The 18496-nt window shown below is 50.6% G+C and overlaps 1 protein-coding gene across 1 annotated transcript in view; it reads right to left on the bottom strand.

Moving 5' to 3' along the window:
* Positions 1-7193: 7193 nt before the first annotated feature.
* The window catches only part of LOC142274308 (tubulin--tyrosine ligase-like protein 12), a 12040-nt gene continuing 737 nt past the window's right edge, over positions 7194-18496 (bottom strand). The window contains exons 2-4 of the mRNA XM_075332562.1: positions 17782-17850; positions 10388-10526; positions 7194-8061 (exon numbers count right to left, since the gene is read on the bottom strand). Of these exons, the coding sequence (XP_075188677.1) occupies positions 7910-8061; positions 10388-10526; positions 17782-17850 (360 nt within the window). The 3' untranslated portion in view covers positions 7194-7909. The remainder of the gene's footprint in view (positions 8062-10387; positions 10527-17781; positions 17851-18496) is intronic.

Genomic DNA, 18496 nt, shown 5'->3' on the forward strand with positions numbered 1-18496 from the left:
GAACAGGGGCGGGTGCTGGGTCTCGCAATTGGAGCTAGAAGAAAAGGAATTTAAGGTAAGTAAACAAAATTCCCTTCTTCTTTGTCGCTCCATTGGGAGACCCAGACAATTGGGACGTCCAAAAGCAGTCCCTGGGTGGGTAAAATAATACCTCGGTAAAAGAGCCGTAAAACGGCCCCTTCCTACAGGTGGGCAACCGCCGCCTGAAGGACTCGCCTACCTAGGCTGGCATCTGCCGAAGCATAGGTATGCACTTGATAGTGTTTCGTGAAAGTGTGCAGGCTCGACCAGGTAGCCGCCTGACACTCCTGCTGAGCCGTAGCCTGGTGCCGCAAAGCCCAGGACGCACCCACGGCTCTGGTAGAATGAGCCTTCAGCCCTGAAGGAACCGGAAGCCCAGAAGAACGGTAGGCTTCCAGAATTGGTTCCTTGATCCACCGAGCCAAGGTTGACTTAGAAGCCTGCGACCCTTTACGCTGGCCAGCGACAAGGACAAAGAGCGCATCCGAGCGGCGCAGGGGCGCCGTACGAGAAATGTAGAGTCTGAGCGCTCTCACCAGATCCAACAAGTGCAAATCCTTTTCACATTGGTGAACTGGATGAGGACAAAAAGAAGGTAAGGAGATATCCTGATTGAGATGAAAAGGGGATACCACCTTTGGGAGAAATTCCGGAACCGGACGCAGAACCACCTTGTCCTGGTGAAACACCAGGAAGGGAGCTTTGCATGACAGCGCTGCTAGCTCAGACACTCTTCGAAGTGATGTGACTGCTACTAGGAAGACCACCTTCTGTGAAAGGCGTGAAAGAGAAATATCCCTCATTGGCTCGAAGGGTGGTTTCTGAAGAGCCGTTCAGATCCCAGGGTTCAAGCGGACGCTTGTAAGGAGGGACTATGTGGCTAACCCCCTGCAGGAACGTGCGTACCTGCGGAAGCCTGGCTAGACGCTTTTGAAAAAACACAGAGAGCGCCGAGACTTGTCCCTTAAGGGAGCCGAGAGACAAACCCTTTTCCATTCCGCATTGAAGGAAGGCCAGAAAAGTGGGCAAGGCAAATGGCCAGGGAGTAAAACCCTGATCAGAGCACCAGGATAAGAAGATCCTCCACGTCCTGTGGTAGATCTTGGCGGACGTTGGTTTCCTGGCCTGTCTCATAGTGGCAATGACCTCTTGAGATAACCCTGAAGACGCTAGGATCCAGGACTCAATGGCCACACAGTCAGGTTGAGGGCCGCAGAATTCAGATGGAAAAATGGCCCTTGAGACAGCAAGTCTGGTCGGTCTGGTAGTGCCCACGGTTGGCCCACCGTGAGATGCCACAGATCCGGGTACCACGACCTTCTCGGCCAGTCTGGAGCGACGAGGATGGCGCGGCGGCAGTCGGACCTGATCTTGCGTAACACTCTGGGCAGCATTGCCAGAGGAGGAAACACATAAGGTAGTCGAAACTGCGACCAATCCTGAACTAATGCGTCCGCCGCCAGAGCTCTGTGATCTTGAGACCGTGCCATGAATGCCGGGACTTTGTTGTTGTGCCGAGACGCCATGAGATCGACGTCCGGCGTTCCCCAGCGGCAACAGATCTCTTGAAACACATCCGGGTGAAGAGACCACTCCCCCGCGTCCATGCCCTGGCGACTGAGAAAGTCTGCTTCCCAGTTTTCTACGCCTGGGATGTGAACTGCGGAGATGGTGGAGGCTGTGGCTTCCACCCACAGCAGAATCCGCCGAACTTCCTGGAAGGCTTGCCGACTGCGTATGCCGCCTTGGTGGTTGATGTATGCCACCGCCGTGGCGTTGTCCGACTGAATTCGGATCTGCCTGCCTTCCAGCCACGGCTGGAACGCCTTTAGGGCTAGATACACTGCCCTTATCTCCAGAACATTGATCTGAAGGGAGGACTCTGGCTGAGTCCAGGTACCCTGAGCCCTGTGGTGGAGAAAGACCGCTCCCCACCCTGACAGGCTCGCGTCCGTCGTGACCACAGCCCAGGATGGGGGTAGGAAGGATTTCCCCTTCGACAGAGAAGTGGGAAGAAGCCACCACTGGAGGGAGGCCTTGGCTGCCCGAGAAAGGGAGACGTTCCTGTCTAGGGACGTCGACTTCCTGTCCCATTTGCGGAGAATGTCCCATTGAAGTGGACGCAGGTGAAACTGCGCAAAAGGAACTGCCTCCATTGCTGCCACCATCTTCCCGAGGAAGTGCATGAGGCGCCTCAAGGGGTGCGACTGGGCTCGAAGGAGAGATTGCACCCCTGTCTGCAGTGAACGCTGTTTGTCCAGCGGAAGTTTCACTATCGCTGAGAGAGTATGAAACTCCATCCCAAGATATGTCAGCGATTGGGTCGGTGTCAGTTTTGACTTTGGGAAATTGATGATCCACCCGAATCTCTGGAGAGTCTCCAGGGCAATGTTCAGGCTGTGTTGGCATGCCACCCGAGAGGGGGCCTTGACAAGAAGATCGTCTAAGTAAGGGATCACCGAGTGTCCCTGAGAGTGTAGGACTGCTACCACTGTTGCCATGACCTTGGTGAAGACCCGTGGGACTGTCGCCAGGCCGAAAGGCAGTGCCACGAACTGAAGGTGTTCGTCCCTGATGGCGAAACGCAGGAAGCGCTGATGCTCTGGTGCAATCGGCACGTGGAGATAAGCATCCCTGATGTCGATTGATGCTAGGAAGTCTCCTTGGGACATTGATGCGATGACGGAGCGGAGAGATTCCATCCGGAACCGCCTGGTTTTCACGTGTCTGTTGAGCAGTTTTAGGTCCAGAACGGGACGGAAAGATCCGTCCTTTTTTGGCACCACAAACAAGTTGGAGTAAAAACCGTGACCCCGTTGCTGAAGGGGAACAGGGATCACCACTCCTTCTGCCTTCAGAGTGCTCACCGCCTGAAGAAGAGCATCGGCTCGCTCGGGGGGCGGAGATGTTCTGAAGAAACGAGTCGGAGGACGAGAGCTGAACTCTATCCTGTAACCGTGAGACAGAATGTCTCTCACCCATCGGTCTTGGACATGTGGCAACCAGACGTCGCAAAAGCGGGAGAGCCTGCCACCGACCGAGGATGCGGTTAGGGGAGGCCGAAAGTCATGAGGAGGCCGCTTTGGGAGCGGTTCCTCCAGCGGTCTTCTTAGGACGTGACTTAGACCGCCATGAATCGGAGTTCCTCTAACCCTTCTGAGGCCTGTTGGACGAGGAGAATTGAGATCTGGCTGAAGGCCGAAAGGACCGAAACCTCGATTGTACCTTCCGTTGTGGAGGTCTGTTTGGTTTGGACTGGGGTAAGGACGAGTCCCTTCCCTTGGATTGTTTAATGATTTCATCCAATCGCTCGCCAAACAGGCGGTCGCCAGAAAATGGCAACCCGGTTAAGAACTTTTTGGAAGCAGAGTCTGCCTTCCATACACGTAGCCACATGGCCCTGCGGACTGCCACCGAATTGGCGGATGCTACCGCCGTACGGCTCGCAGAGTCCAGGACAGCATTCATGGCGTAGGACGCAAACGCCGACGCCTGAGAGGTTAAGGACACAACCTGCGGAGTAGAGGCACGTGTGACTGCATTAATCTCAGACTGACAAGCTGAGATAGCTTGGAGAGCCCATACGGCTGCGAATGCCGGAGCAAAGGACGCGCCAATAGCTTCATAGATGGATTTCATCAGGAGCTCTATCTGCCTGTCAGTGGCATCCTTGAGCGATGAGCCATCTGCCACTGCAACTATGGATCTAGCCGCCAGTCTGGAGACTGGAGGATCCACCTTGGGACACTGAGCCCAACCCTTAACTACGTCAGGGGGGGAAGGGATAACGTGTGTCATTAAGGCGCTTAGTAAAGCGCTTATCTGGGAAAGCTCGGTGTTTCTGGACAGCATCTCTGAAGTCGGAGTGATCAAGAAAACCACTCCGTGTACGTTTGGGAAACCTAAAATGGAATTTCTCCTGCTGAGAAGCTGACTCCTCAATTGGAGGAGCTGGGGGAGAAAGCTCCAACACCTGATTGATGGACGCTATAAGGTCGTTTACTATGGCGTCCCCTTCAGGTGTATCAAGGTTGAGAGCGGCTTCAGAATCAGAGCCCTGATCTGCCACCTCCGCTTCATCCTCCAGAGAGTCCTCATGCTGAGACCCTGAACACTGTGATGAAGTCGAGGGAAGCTCCCAGTGACCCCGCTTAGCCGGTCTGGGACTGCGGTCCATGTCGGAGTCCTCACCGTGGGACCTATGAGCCGCCCCAGGAGCACTTTGCTGCTCCAACCGAGGAGGGCCTGGGGTCAATGATTCAACTGTGCCCGTGGCCTGTGTTACCGGTCTGGACTGCAAAGCTTCCAGTATCTTAGCAGACCATTTATCCATAGTCTCAGACAGTTTGTCACCGAATACTGCAAACTCTGTCCCTGTCACCTGGACAGTGGCAGCCGACTGTTCCACCTGGGCCGAGGGTCCCACCAGTGGCATAGGCTCCGGCTGAGTGAGTGTCACAGGGGCCGAACATTGCACACAATGAGGGTAGGTGGAACCTGCAGGTAGCATAGCCGCACATGAGGTACAGGTTGCAAAGTAAGCCTGTGCCTTGGCACCCTTGCTTTTTGCGGACGACATGCTGTTGTCTCCTCTTAGAGCAACCAGTGAGGGTATATAGCCAAAAGCAAATAGTGCTGCCGTACAGAGTAAATGTATACAATATAAGCATATAAGTATACACTTCGGCACCCAGGGGGGCCAGCACCTAGTAACAGGTGCGGCTTACCGACCGCCCGCAGCGGTTGTGTGACCACCAGATTCCCTGCCCGGGCCTCCCAGAGCTGTGGAGCTCGGTGTTGTCTCCCCTCTGAAATTCTCCAGCGTCTGAAGTGCTGATAGCAATGGCTGCCGGCGTTCTGAGAGGAGGAGGGGGCCGTGGGCGTGCCTCAGAGTACGGGAATCTGGTGCCCCACGGTGCTCAGTGAGGGGGGAGGAGGATACGAAGTATGCTCCAGCCCTCAGCGCTGACGTCCAGTGCAGCGTCCCGCCCTTACCCCTGACTGGCAGGCCTGGGGGCGGGAGTATGCGGTACTAGGCCGCAAAAGCCGGGGAGTAAAGTTATAAGCGCGGCCGGCAAACAAGCGCGGTCAGCGCGGTAGTCCCGGCGCACCAACACACCCAGCAGCTGCTGTAGCGTCCATAACACAGGCGCTCTATGCGCCGTCCCCAAGGGGACACAGAGTACCTCAGAGTAGCAGGGCCCTGTCCCTGATGATACCCGGCTCCTGTCCAGCAGATTCCCTCAGGGGCTGTGGAGGGAGCACGGTCCCAGTGCCTGGTGACCGTTAGGATCCCACTTCACCCAGAGCCCCTAAGGGATGGGGAAGGAAAACAGCATGTGGCTCCTGCCTATGTACCCGCAATGGGTACCTCAACCTTAACAGCACCGCCGACCAGAGTGGGGTGAGAAGGGAGCATGCCGGGAGCCCTGTTATGGGCCCTCTTTTCTTCCATCCGATATAGTCAGCAGCTGCTGCTGACTAAATTGTGGAGCTTGCGTGCATGTGTGCCTCCTTCGCACAAAGCATAAAAACTGAGGAGCCCGTGATGCACGGGGGGGTGTATAGGCAGAGGGGAGGGGTTTACACTTTTAAGTGTAATACTTTGTGTGGCCTCCGGAGGCAGAAGCTATACACCCAAAAAAAAACAAAAAAAACAATTGTCTGGGTCTCCCAATGGAGCGACAAAGAAAATATGGTATATATAGTGCTGATGGGCCCGCCTGACCTAGGTTTCTGGCATCATTTATAGGTTACAGTTCAGACACTTTGCATCTCACTCATGATATGATGGGCTCCCAGTGCAAGCCTTATGAATGTGCATGTCCTATGCTAAGCAGCTGCCCCGCCCCTCTAGTGTGGAGGTTTGAGCGGCTGTATCATCAGCATCGTGCACCTGGGCTGCGGCCATCTTTACAGTGGAACCTTGGTTAAGGGTACGCTCACACGAGTGTTGAAATCGGACGAGTGCAATGCGAGAAATTCTCGCATTGCACTCTGACCAATGTTAGTGAATGAGGGACAGCAGTTGGTCAGCTTTTCTAGTATACAGATTCTGGATGCGAGACAAGTAGCAGCATGCTGCGATTTTCTCCGAGAGCCGTATCTCTCGCACCCATTCAAGTGAATGGGTGCGAGAGATACATCGGACTGCACTCGGATGTTATCCCAGTGCAGTGCGATATACGCACAGGCTCACAACGGAGGAGATGGGGGGGGGAATTAACCCCTCCCTCTCCTCCGCAGCACCGGCACTCTGCTTCACAGCTGTGACCCGATTGCAAGATCAGATCACAGTCGCATGACACTCGACTCACGCTCGCATCAAAGTCTGAGCCGGGGGTCATTAGCATATTGCATCTGATGCCATACGCTCGTGTGAGTCCAGCCTAACGAGAACAATCCGTTCTGGGACTGTGCTTATTAACCAAGTTACTCGTTCAGCAAAGCAAGATTTCCCATAGGAAATCATTGCAATGCAGACAATTCCTTCCATAACTTGTTAAATGTCCCGTCCTGGTCACCTATTGTGCCATCACACACACACACACACATACACACACCTTACCTTCCATCGCCAGCCTCCTGGAACTTGTAGTTCGCCGGTACAGGAGGTGTATCGGGTAACCATCACGACGAGGGTGGAACTTCCACTGCCAGCGCGCTGACGTCAAAGGCAGGAGCCGCTTGCCTCTGATTGGCCAGCGCGCTGCCTTTGAGAAGCGGCCGACAGCGGAAGTTCCTCCCTCGTTGCGATGGTTAACCGATACACATTACTGTAGCGGCGAACTACAACAACCATGAGGCGGTGATGGAACGGAAGGTAAGGGACGCATAATATGTGTGTGTGCGTGCTTGTGTGTGTTTGTGTGGACTGCAAGAGCGGGTCAGAGCGCAGTGGATGTACGGAACCGGAAGTGTGTGCGTGGAGAACCGGAAGTGTGTGCGGTGAGGATTTGCTCGTACACTGAGTTACACATTTACAGCAAGCTTTGCTCGTTAAGCGAGGTTCCACTGTATTAGGAGGGTTTGCCACATTCTGTGTGTGCCTGCATCATCTGAATTGGCTCATGCGGTCTGATTTTTTTTTATATACCGTAGTTCTATGTGGTTTTTTTCAACTAGAGTAGATCCATTGTAAAAAAAAAAAACAAAAAAAAAACACCAATGAGTCAAATAACATGTAACCTTTATTTTTCTGGAATATAACAAAAGTGGCAAGCCTGTGCAGATCTGAAAAGCGGATATTTGTGCAGAGGATGATCCCCTAACATTGCTTACACCACCGGGGCTCCCCGTTCTGAACCCGGGGATATGCAACCAAGAAGTCTCGGGGATTTTAAGGTTAATAAAAGTTGTCCCAGTCCTAAATAAGAGCTGAAAATCTGCGACGTATCAAAGGGCAGAGCTAGGACTGTAGAAAGGTCACTATACCTGACATAGGGAAACATAGACCTCACATTAAATGCCCGATGGATGAATTTTGGGTCCAAATGAGAAGGGGATATATTATTTTAACAGGGTCCCCCTTTCTGTTAAAGCCTAGAGCAATGGAGCTGAAGAAAAATGAACCTTAACAAGTAGAAAAAAAAGGTGCAGATTTCCTCCAGAAAACCAGCGCCACTTTTCTATGGTTGTGTTAATTATTGCAGTATTCAAAAGAATGGGGCGAGCCTGCAATACCAGACATGGCCCATAGATAAAGGTGGCGCTGTTTCTAGAAATAAAGCAAAAAAACTTATCTGATCCTGGACAACCCCTTTAAGAGCAATAATATCAGATTAATAAAGAGCCGTGTATTGGTATATAGGCAGATGTTATCTATGTGGATATTGCTGGTTGTGTCGAGTCCAGGAAGATTATTTCCAATGTAATCATCTAGGCGTCATTACAAGATGGCGGTCATGTGGCAATTGTCCGTTTCGTCTAAGAACAGCGTGCTGAAGACGTCATTGAAAAAAGTCGAATGGTATTTGCAGGCCCTGGTACAATCGGGGTTAAAGTTGACTTCTAGAATTTGCGGCTGCATCACCTGTTTACCTGGAAGAAGACAAAAGATTTAGGATCAATCTAAGCTCCAATTGATTTCAAGCTTTTAAAGCCATTTTCAGTTTGGTGTACACAGCTCCTATGCAGAACTATGCGTATCCATGGTTACAGACTACAAACAAACCAGATGTAGTCATTGCTTTCAATTCTCTCTGATGTAGGTTAGCAAGAAGAAAAGAGTAACCCTGGCATAACACGACTCCAGAATCAGACTACAAAAAGGGTTTGTAGTCTGTTACTATAGAAACGCATCGGTCTCCATACACAAAACAGAATTCATGACTGTTTGGCAAGCACAGGGACTTTCAGTATGCACACGACTGCAATGTTAACCAATCGGCACCTCGCGGGATGTGGAGGTTAGTGCTGGCGCTTAATGTTTTAAGGCATTTTTTCAAAAGTTTCCATACACTAAGAGTACTGTGCCTTTAAACAATATGGGACCGCCCATATGATGAGGTCACGTCTTTGGAAGCTTCTGATAGGTTTATTGGCAACATCTGAGTTAATTAGAGGCACACCTGTGGATGTATTGTAATGCACACCTGAAATACACTGCTTCTTTGTGTAGCCTCATGAGAAAGTCAAAAGAAATCAGCCAAGATCTCCAGAAGAGAATTGTGGACTTGCACAAGTCTGGCTCATCCTTGGGTACAATTTCCAGATACCTGAAGGTGCCTCATTCATCTGTACAAACAATTATAAGCAAGTACAAACAAGATGGGAATGTCCAGCCATCATACAGCTCAGGAAGGAGACGGCTTCTGTGTACCAGAGATGAATGTGCTTTGGTCAGACATGTGCAGATCCACCCAAGAACAAAAGCAAAAGACCTTGTGAAGATGCTGGCGGAAGCTGGTAAGATGGTGTCATTATCCACAGTGAAACGAGTGCTGTATAAACATGGGCTAAAAGGCCACTCTACCAGGAAGAAGCCATTACTCCATGAAACACGGTGGTGGCAGCATCATGTTGTGGAGTTGTTTTGCTGCAGGAAAAACTGGGGCAGTTCACAAAATAATTGGCATCATGAGGAAAGAAGATAATGTGGCAATACTGAAGAACATCTCAAGACGTCAGGCAGGAACTTAAAGCTTGGGCGGAAATGGCCTGAAGCATACTGCCAAACTGGTTACAAAATGGCTAAAGGATAACAAAGTCAATGTTTTGGAGTGGCCATCAAAAACCCTGATCTCAATCCTATTGAAAGTTTATAGGCAAAGCTGAAAAAGCCACTGCGAGCAAGATGACCTACAAACATGGCTCAGCTACACCAGTTCTGTCAAGAGGAATAAGCCCAAATTCCATGGTGAGAGGCTTCTGGAAGGAGAACCAATATGTTTCCCCCAAATCATACAGTGTAAGGGCAATGGCACAAATACTAAATGAAATGGAGAGAAACGTTTGACTTTGCAGAAAGTAATAAAAATTCCTCAAAACATTCTCTCTCTCTCTCATTATTCCGGCATTTGACAAATATAAATAATTTTAGTTCCTAATTGACCTAAAACGGGAAAGGTTTATTCTTATTTCATGTCAGATAGTGAGAAAAACCTACAGATGTGTCTGTATAGAGAGCGGAGGGAAAAACCTGCAGATGTGTCTGTATAGAGAGCGGAGGGAAAAACCTACAGATGTGTCTGTATAGAGAGCGGAGGGAAAAACCTGCAGATGTGTCTGTATAGAGAGCGGAGGGAAAAACCTACAGATGTGTCTGTATAGAGAGCGGAGGGAAAAACCTGCAGATGTGTCTGTATAGAGAGCGGAGGAAAAACCTGCAGATGTGTCTTTATAGAGAGTGGAGGGAAAAACCTGCAGATGTGTCTGTATAGAGAGCGGAGGGGAAAACCTGTAGATGTGTCTGTATACAGAGCGGAGGGAAAAACCCTGCAGATGTGTCTTCATAGAGAGCGGAGGGGAAAACCTGTAGATGTGTCTGTATAGAGAGCGGAGGGACGAACCTGCAGATGTGTCTGTATAGAGAGTGGAGGGACGAACCTGTAGATGAGTCTGTATAGAGAGTGGAGGGAAAAACCTGCAGATGTGTCTGCATAGAGAGCAGAGGGGAAAACCTGCAGATGTGTCTTTATAGAGAGCGGAGGGGAAAACCTGCAGATGTGTCTTTATAGAGAGCGGAGGGAAACTTCTGGCTTCAACTATACATTCAATGGCAGCCATTGAGATTGCTATGCATTGAGCTCCCCCTAGTGGTGGCTGCAAGAAAATGCTCTTTCTACCACAGTGATAAAAAAAAAAAAAAAAAGGAAATAAAAATCAATCAACATTTCGGGGGTGACTAAGGAGCCCATGGTGATACCTTCACTGTCTGTGTCCCACTTCAGCATCAGATCTATAGCGTAAATGGCTCGGGATGACTGGTAGTCGCAGATCCCGAGAGGGGCCGGCTTGGATGTCGCTGCTTGAAATAGCTCTCCAAAGGTCTTAAATAATTGAGCCTGATAAACAAGAGGCAGAATTAAAATAACTGTATATATAATGTGATAAGAGAAAATAATGATACGCCGACAGTTCACAGAAAGAAGGGAATTTTGTTTACTTACCGTAAATTCCTTTTCTTCTAGCTCCAATTGGGAGACCCAGACAATTGGGTGTATAGCTATTGCCTCCGGAGGCCACACAAAGTATTACACTTAAAAGTGTAAGGCCCCTCCCCTTCTGGCTATACACCCCCAGTGGGATCACTGGCTCACCAGTTTTAGTGCCAAAGCAAGAAGGAGGAAAGCCAATAACTGGTTTAAAGACCAATTCAATCCGAGGAAACATCGGAGAACTGAACCATACCACATGAACAACATGTGTACCCGAAAAAACAGAAAAACCCCGAGAAAACAGGGCGGGTGCTGGGTCTCCCAATTGGAGCTAGAAGAAAAGGAATTTACGGTAAGTAAACAAAATTCCCTTCTTCTTTTTCGCTCCTAATTGGGAGACCCAGACAATTGGGACGTCCAAAAGCAGTCCCTGGGTGGGTAAAAGAATACCTCGTGATAGGGCCGTCAAACAGCCCTTTCCTACAGGTGGGCAATCGCCGCCTGAAGGACTTATCTACCTAGGCTGGCGTCTGCCGAAGCGTAGGTATGCACCTGAAAATGCTTGGTAAAAGTATGCAGACTCAATCAGGTAGGTGCCTGACACACCTGCTGAGCCGTAGCCTGGTGCCGTAATGCCCAGGATGCAGCCACGGCTCTGGTAGAATGGGCCTTCAGCCTTGAGAGAACCAGAAGCCCAGTAGAACTGTAGGTTTCAAGAATTGGTTCCTCGATCCCCCGAGCCAGGGTGGATTCAGAAGCTTGCGACTGTTTACGCCGACCAGCGACAAGGACAAAGAGTGCATCCGGGCGGCGCAGGAGCGCCATGCGGGAAGTAGAACCTGAGTGCTCTCACCAGAACCAACAGATGCAAATCCTTCTGAAATTGATGGACTGGACGAGGGCACAAAGAAGGTGAGGTGATATCCTGATTGATATGAAAGTGGGATACCACCTTAGGGAGAAATTCCGGAATCGGACGCAGAACTACCCTGTCCTGGTGAAGGACCAGGAAGGGAGATTTGTATGAGAGCGTTGCTAGCTCGGAAACTCTCCTAAGAGACGAGACCGTTACTAGAAGGCCACTTCCCGAGAAAAGCGGGAAGGGAGACCTCTTTCAAAGGCTCGAAAGGCGGCATCTGGAGAGCAATTAGAACCTTGTTCAGATCCCAGGGCTCTAACGGCCGCCTGTACGGAGTGCTGAGAAGACAAACTCCCCGTAGGAACGTGCGTACCTGAGGAAGTCGTTTCTGAAAAAATACAGATAGCGCTGAGACTTGTCCCTAAAGGGAACTGAGCGACAACCCTTTTTCCAACCTAGATTGCAGGAAGGAAGGAAACATAGACGATGCAACCGGCCAGGGAGAAACACCCTGCGCCGAGCACCGAGATAAGAATATCTTCCACGTCCTGTGGTCAATCTTGGCGGACGTTGGTATGCTAGCCTGTCTCATGGTGGCAACCACGTCCTGAGGTAATCCTGACGACACTAGGTTCCAGGACTCAATGCCACACCATCAGGTTGAGGGCCGTAGAATTCAAATGGAAGAATGGCCCTTGAGACAGCCAGTCTGATTGGTCTGGTAGTGCCCCCGGTTAGCCTACCGTGAGGCACCACAGAACCGGGAACCACAACATCCTCGGCCAATCTGTAGCGACGAGGATGGCGCGGCCGCAGTCGGTCCTGATCTAACGCAGCACTCTGGGCAACAATGCCAGAGGTGGCACATAAGGTAGCTGGAACTGCGACCAATGCTGAACTAAGGCGTCTGCCGCCAGAGCTCGATGATTGTGAAACCGTGCCATGAAGCTGGCACATTGTTGTTGTGCCGTGACGCCATTAGATCGACGTCCGGCCTCTGTCAGCGGCGCCAGATCTCCTGAAACCCGTCCGGGTGAAGAGACCATACCCTTTCGGCCACACCCCGGCGACTTAGGAAGTAAGCTTCCTAGTTTTCCACGCCTGGGATGTGAACTGTGGATATGGTGGATGCCGTGTCTTCCACCCACATCAGAACCTGCCGGACTTCCTGGAAGGCTTGCCGGTTGCGCGTTCTTCCTTGGTGGTTGATGTATGGCACCGCTGTGGAGTTGTCCGACTGAAGTCGGATTTGCTTGCTTTCCAGCTGCTGTTGGAAGGTTTGTAGGGCAAGATACACTGCTCTGTGTTCAAGAACATTGATCTGAAGGGTGGACTCTTGCTGAGTCCACGTACCCTGAGCGCTGTGGTGGAGAAAAACTGCTCCCCACCCTGATAGACTCGCGTCTGTCGTAACTATCGCCCAGGATGGGGATAGGAAGGACCTTCTTTTTGACCATGAGGTGGGAAGAAGCCACCACCGTAGAGATTCCTTGGCCGCCTGAGAAAGAAAGACGACTCTGTTGAGGGAGGTCGACTCCCCGTCTCATTGGCGGAGAATGTCACATTGTAGTGGACGCAGATGAAAACTGCGCGAAAAGAACTGCCTCCATTGCTACCATCTTACGTAGGAAGTGCATGAGGCGTCTCAATGTGTGCGACTGGTTCTTAAAGAAGAGATTGCAGCCCGTAGTGACTGCTGTTTGTCTAGCGGAAGCTTCACTATCGCTGAGAGAGTATGAAACTCCATGCCTAGATATGTTAGCGATAGGGTCGGGGTCGGATCTGACTTTAAAAAGTTGATGATCCACCCAAAACTCTAGAGAGTCTCCAGCGCAACGTTCGGGCAGTGTCGGCATGTTTCCTAAGAGAGTGCCTTGACAAGTAGATCGTCTAAATATGGGATCACAGAGTGACCCTGAGAGTGCAGGACTGTGACTACTGCTGCCCTGACCTTGGCGAAGACCAGTGGGACTGTCGCTAGCCGGAAGGTAGAGCTACGAACAGAAGGTGTTCGACTCCTATAACGAAGCGTAGAAACGCTAGTGCTCTGGATCAATCGGCACGTGTGGATAAGCATCCTTGATGCGTAATGATGCTAGGAAATCTCCTTGGGACATTGAGGCGATGACATGGCGGAGGGATTCCATCCGGAACCGCCTGGTGTCCACGAGCTTGCTGAGCAGTTTTAGATCCAGAACGGGACGGAACGGCCCGTTCTTATAGGCACCGCAAATAATTTGGGGTAAAAACCGTGACCTTGTTCCTGAAGAGGAACGGGGGTCATCACTCTTTCTGCCTATAGAGTGCACCCTGTTTGCAGAAGAGCAGCGGCTCGGCCGGGAGGTGGAGAAGTTCTGAAGAATCGAGTTGGAGGACGAGAAGTGAGCTCTATCCTGTACCCGTGAGACAGAATGTCTCACACCCAACGGTCATTGACCTATGGCAGCTAAATATCGCCAAGGCGGGAGAGCCTGCTACCGACCGAGGATGCGGAGAGAGGAGGCCGCAAGTCATGAGGAAGCCGCCTTGGAAGCGGGTTTTCAGACTGTCTCTTTTTTGGGCGTGACTGAGCCCGCCAAGAATCTGAGCTCCTCTGATCCTTTTGAGTCCACATTGGACGAGGAAAAATGGGACCTGCCCGAGCCTCGAAAAGACCGAAACCCCGACTGCCTCCTGCTCTGTTGGGGTTTGTTGTGTCCGGGCTGAGGAAAGGATGAATCCTTACCCCTGGACTGTTTAATGGTTACCTCCAAACGCTCACCAAACAGTCGGTCAGCAGAAAAAAGCAACTGGTTAAGCACCCTTTTTTGGAAGCAGAATCTGCCTTCCATTCACTTAACGAGCAGACCAGGCTCTGCTTAAAAACACGGAGTAGCGGAGGCTACTGCCGCACGGTTCGCAGAGTCTAGGGCAACCTGAATCGCGTAAGAAACAAATGCAGACATTTGAGAGGTTAAGGATGCCACCTGCGGCACAGATGTACGTGTAACCGTGTCAATCTGTGTAAGACAAGCTGAAATAGCTTGGAGTGCCCCAAGGGTGAGAATGCTGGAGCCAACGGTGCGCCGACAGCCTCATAGATGGATTTAGACCAGAGATCCATCTGTCTGTCAGTGGCATCTTTAAGTGCAGCCCCATCTCCCACTGCAACTATGGATCTAGCTACAAGCCTGGAGATTGGAGGATGCCGCTTGGGACACTGGGTCCAGTCCTTGACCACGTCAGGGGGCAGGGATAACGTGTATCCTAAGCCGTTTGGAGAAGCGCATATCTGGATAAGTGTGGTGTTCCTGGACTGCCTCTCTGAAGGCAGAGTGGTCCAGAAAAATACGTGAAGCTGACTCCTCCACTGGAGGAGCTGGGTGAGAAATAACCAACATTCTATTGATGGACGCTATAAGATTATTCACTATGGCGTCACCATTAGGTGTATCCAGATTGAGAGCGGTCTCAGGATCAGAATCCTGAGCCGCTACTTCCGCCTCATTACACAGAGAGTCCTTCTGCTAGGACCCTGATGAAACCGAGGGCCGCTCATAGTGAGCCCGCTTAGGCTGTCTGGGACTGACGTCTGTGCAGAGCCGTGACTCTGGGATGCGTGTGACATTCCCGGAGCTGTTAGTTGTTCACACTGAGGGGGGCCATGGATCAATGATTCAACAGTGCCCATGTTGTGAGAGACATGTCCGGACTGCTAGGCTTCTAGTATCATAGCCATAGTCTCAGAAAATCTGTCAGTAAATACTGCAGACACCGTCCTCATCCTCTGGCCATTAGCAGAGACTCCGGCTGAGTTGGATACAATGGGGGTCTATGTAACCTGCCGGCCGTATAGCCGTACATGCTGTACCGGCTGCATAGAAAAAACATGTGGTTCTGCACCTTTGATTTACACAGAGAATATGCTGATAACTCCTCCGCACAATCCAGGAGGGTATATACAACGTGCGACCAAACAGTGCAATGTATATAGTACAAGCATATCTATAAGTGCACTTCTGCACTAGTGGGGTTAGCACCACAGGTGCTGCTTAACGCCTGTTGCAGCGATTGTGTGACTATCAGAATGCCAGGGTCTTCCACACTTGTCTCTGTTCGTACAGAAACTGACACTAATGGCTGCCGGCGTCCTGTATAGAGAAGGAAGCCGTGGGCGTGCCTGAGAAAGTGCGGGAATCCGGTTTCACAGTGCACACAGTGAGAGGGGTGGAGTATGCAAAACATACTCCAGCTCTCAGCGCTGCTGTGCTATGCAGCGTCACGCCCCTACCCTGACTGTCAGGCCTGTGGGCGGTAACGAAGGGAGACTAGGCCCAGAAGCCGGGGACTCGAGTTAATAAGCGCGGCCGGCATATCAGTGCTGGCCGGCGCGGAAGTCCCCGGCGCACCACAAATCCCAGCGGCGCCTTAAATAAAAATGGCAGCGGCGGTTAGCGCGGTAGTCACCCAATACACTAACACACCCAGCAACGCTGTGGTGTGCGATGGCACTAGTGCGGACAGCGCCGCTGTCCCTGGCGCACTAACACACCCAGCAGTGCTGCCGTGTGTCTGCGCGGTCCCCACAGGGACACAGAGTACCTCCATGTAGCAGGGCCATGTCCCTGAAGATACTCCGCTCCATGTCCAGCAGATACCAGGGGCTGTGGATGGAGCACGGCCTCAGTGCCTGGAGACCGATAGAATCCCACTTCACCCAGAGCCCTGTAAAAAGGGATGGGGAAGGAAGCAGCATGTGGGCTCCAGCCTCCGTACCCGCAATGGGTACCTCAACCTTAACAAACACCTCCGACATGAAGTGGGGTGAGAAGGGAGCATGCTGGGGGCCCTCGTATGGGCCCTCTTTTCTTCCATCCGACATAGTCAGCAGCTGCTGCTGACTAAACAGTGGAGCTATGCGTGGATGTGTTGCCTCCTTCGCACAAAGCACAAAACTGGTGAGCCAGTGATCCCACTGGGGGTGTATAGCCAGAAGGGGAGGGGCCTTACACTTTTAAGTGTAATACTTTGTGTGGCCTCCGGAGGCAATAGCTATACACCCAATTGTCTGGGTCTCCCAATTAGGAGCGAAAAAGAAATGACAGATAGGTGGCGCTCAACTACCAATCGTGCATGATTACTGCAACACAACCCGATTTACTCCAACGATCAGACCCGATCACACACGGATCTGACTGATGAAAGGTTACAGTAGGAAAGGCTCTTTAAAACATGGGAAGAGAACACAAAAAAAAAAAAAAAATCTTTGTACTATTATCACATGGAGTGGGAGAATGGCGCAGGCTCAGGCAAATTAACAGCAGCAACCGGAGCTAGCTCTGATTGCTGCTGTTTAACCACTTAAAGACCACTATCATTGACAGTGACATAGATGACACACTGCCATTGGGTGTTCTTTCTGACACCCCCTCTTACTTCCCTTCCCCGGTGACACAGACATCATGGCAGCCTGCTTAAAGGTGTATTCCTATCTCCAAGATCCTCTCCCAATATGTAGTAGGTGTAATAATAATATTAGCAAATCCCTCCAATGTAGTATAGCTCTCATAATTAGCTATGTCTCTTACTTCATTTGCAGGGCATTGCAGGTTAGCTATCGAAGGTTACTTCTACGAACAACTAACTCACTGCATAAGTGGTCGTAACCATGGATACCCACATGCAATGCCCTGCACATGAGGTAAGAGACATAGCTAATCAGGAGAACTATACTACATTTCTAATTGGAGCATTTATATTATTACATCTACTACATATTGGGACAGGATCATTGAGATGGGGATACCCCTTTAAGTCTTCTGCTGCCATTTTGGTTCTCCTGTATGCCTAACCTTAGACTGGTCTTCATAGGAGACCTTGATTTCCACTATAAGTATATAGGATACACAAATTATCACCAGTTGCATAAATCTCTATTCTCTATAGATCTCGCAATCTAATTTCACAGCATTAAAAATGTCAGAAATCATCGGGATCCACCTGAAAAAGGATGTGGTGCAGGTGACCGGAGGCCATCAATTTGTGAGAACACGGCCTAAAATTGGAAACGTATCAGCGCCCGAGATATTTATCTACCTAGCGAGAGATATATGTAAGTTGGGCCTTGTTGCCTATAGCAACCAATCAGAGCAAAGGTTTTATTTCTGTAACAGCTGAGAAAAAATGAAAGCCGCGCTGTGATTGGTTGCTATGGGTAACAGCGTTGAATTAGGCCTACTGTAAATTAAGCTTATAAAAAAAAGACAACACAACAACAATATGGCTGCTTTTTCAAAAACTGCTACACTTGTACATATCACATACCTCAATAGACTTCCAGGGATATTTCGGATATTGCTTCTCAAACATGGTGATAAATTCATCACAATGGATCTACAACACAAATGATGAAGAAGCAGATTATATCATTTGGGAAGTGATAAGCGGGCACTACCATGCTCGGGTGCTCAGTACTCGTAACTAGTGATGAGCGGGCACTACCATGCTCGGGTGCTCAGTACTCGTAACTAGTGATGAGCGGGCACTACCATGCTCGGGTGCTCAGTACTCGTAACTAGTGATGAGCGGGCACTACCATGCTCGGGTGCTCAGTACTCGTAACTAGTGATGAGCGGGCACTACCATGCTCAGGTGCTCAGTACTCGTAACTAGTGATGAGCGGGCACTACCACGCTCAGGTGCTCAGTACTCGTAACTAGTGATGAGCGGGCACTACCATGCTCGGGTACTCCATTCTCACAACAAGCAATTACCCGAGTATAATGGAGGTCAATGGGAAACTCGAGCATTTTGTCTGGAAAATCTTCAGGAAAAATGCTCAAGTCGCGCCCATCCGAGCATTCCAACTACTCGTTACGAGTACCAAGCCCCTGAGCATGATAGTGCCCGCTCATCACTAGTTACGAGTACAGAGCACCCGAGCATGGTAGTGCCCGCTCATCACTAGTTACTAGTACAGAGCACCCGAGCATGGTAGTGCCCGCTCATCACTAGTTACTAGTACAGAGCACCCGAGCAT

The sequence above is a fragment of the Anomaloglossus baeobatrachus genome, unplaced genomic scaffold, assembly GCF_048569485.1.
Source record: "Anomaloglossus baeobatrachus isolate aAnoBae1 unplaced genomic scaffold, aAnoBae1.hap1 Scaffold_3727, whole genome shotgun sequence".
In the NCBI taxonomy this organism is placed as follows: domain Eukaryota; kingdom Metazoa; phylum Chordata; class Amphibia; order Anura; family Aromobatidae; genus Anomaloglossus; species Anomaloglossus baeobatrachus.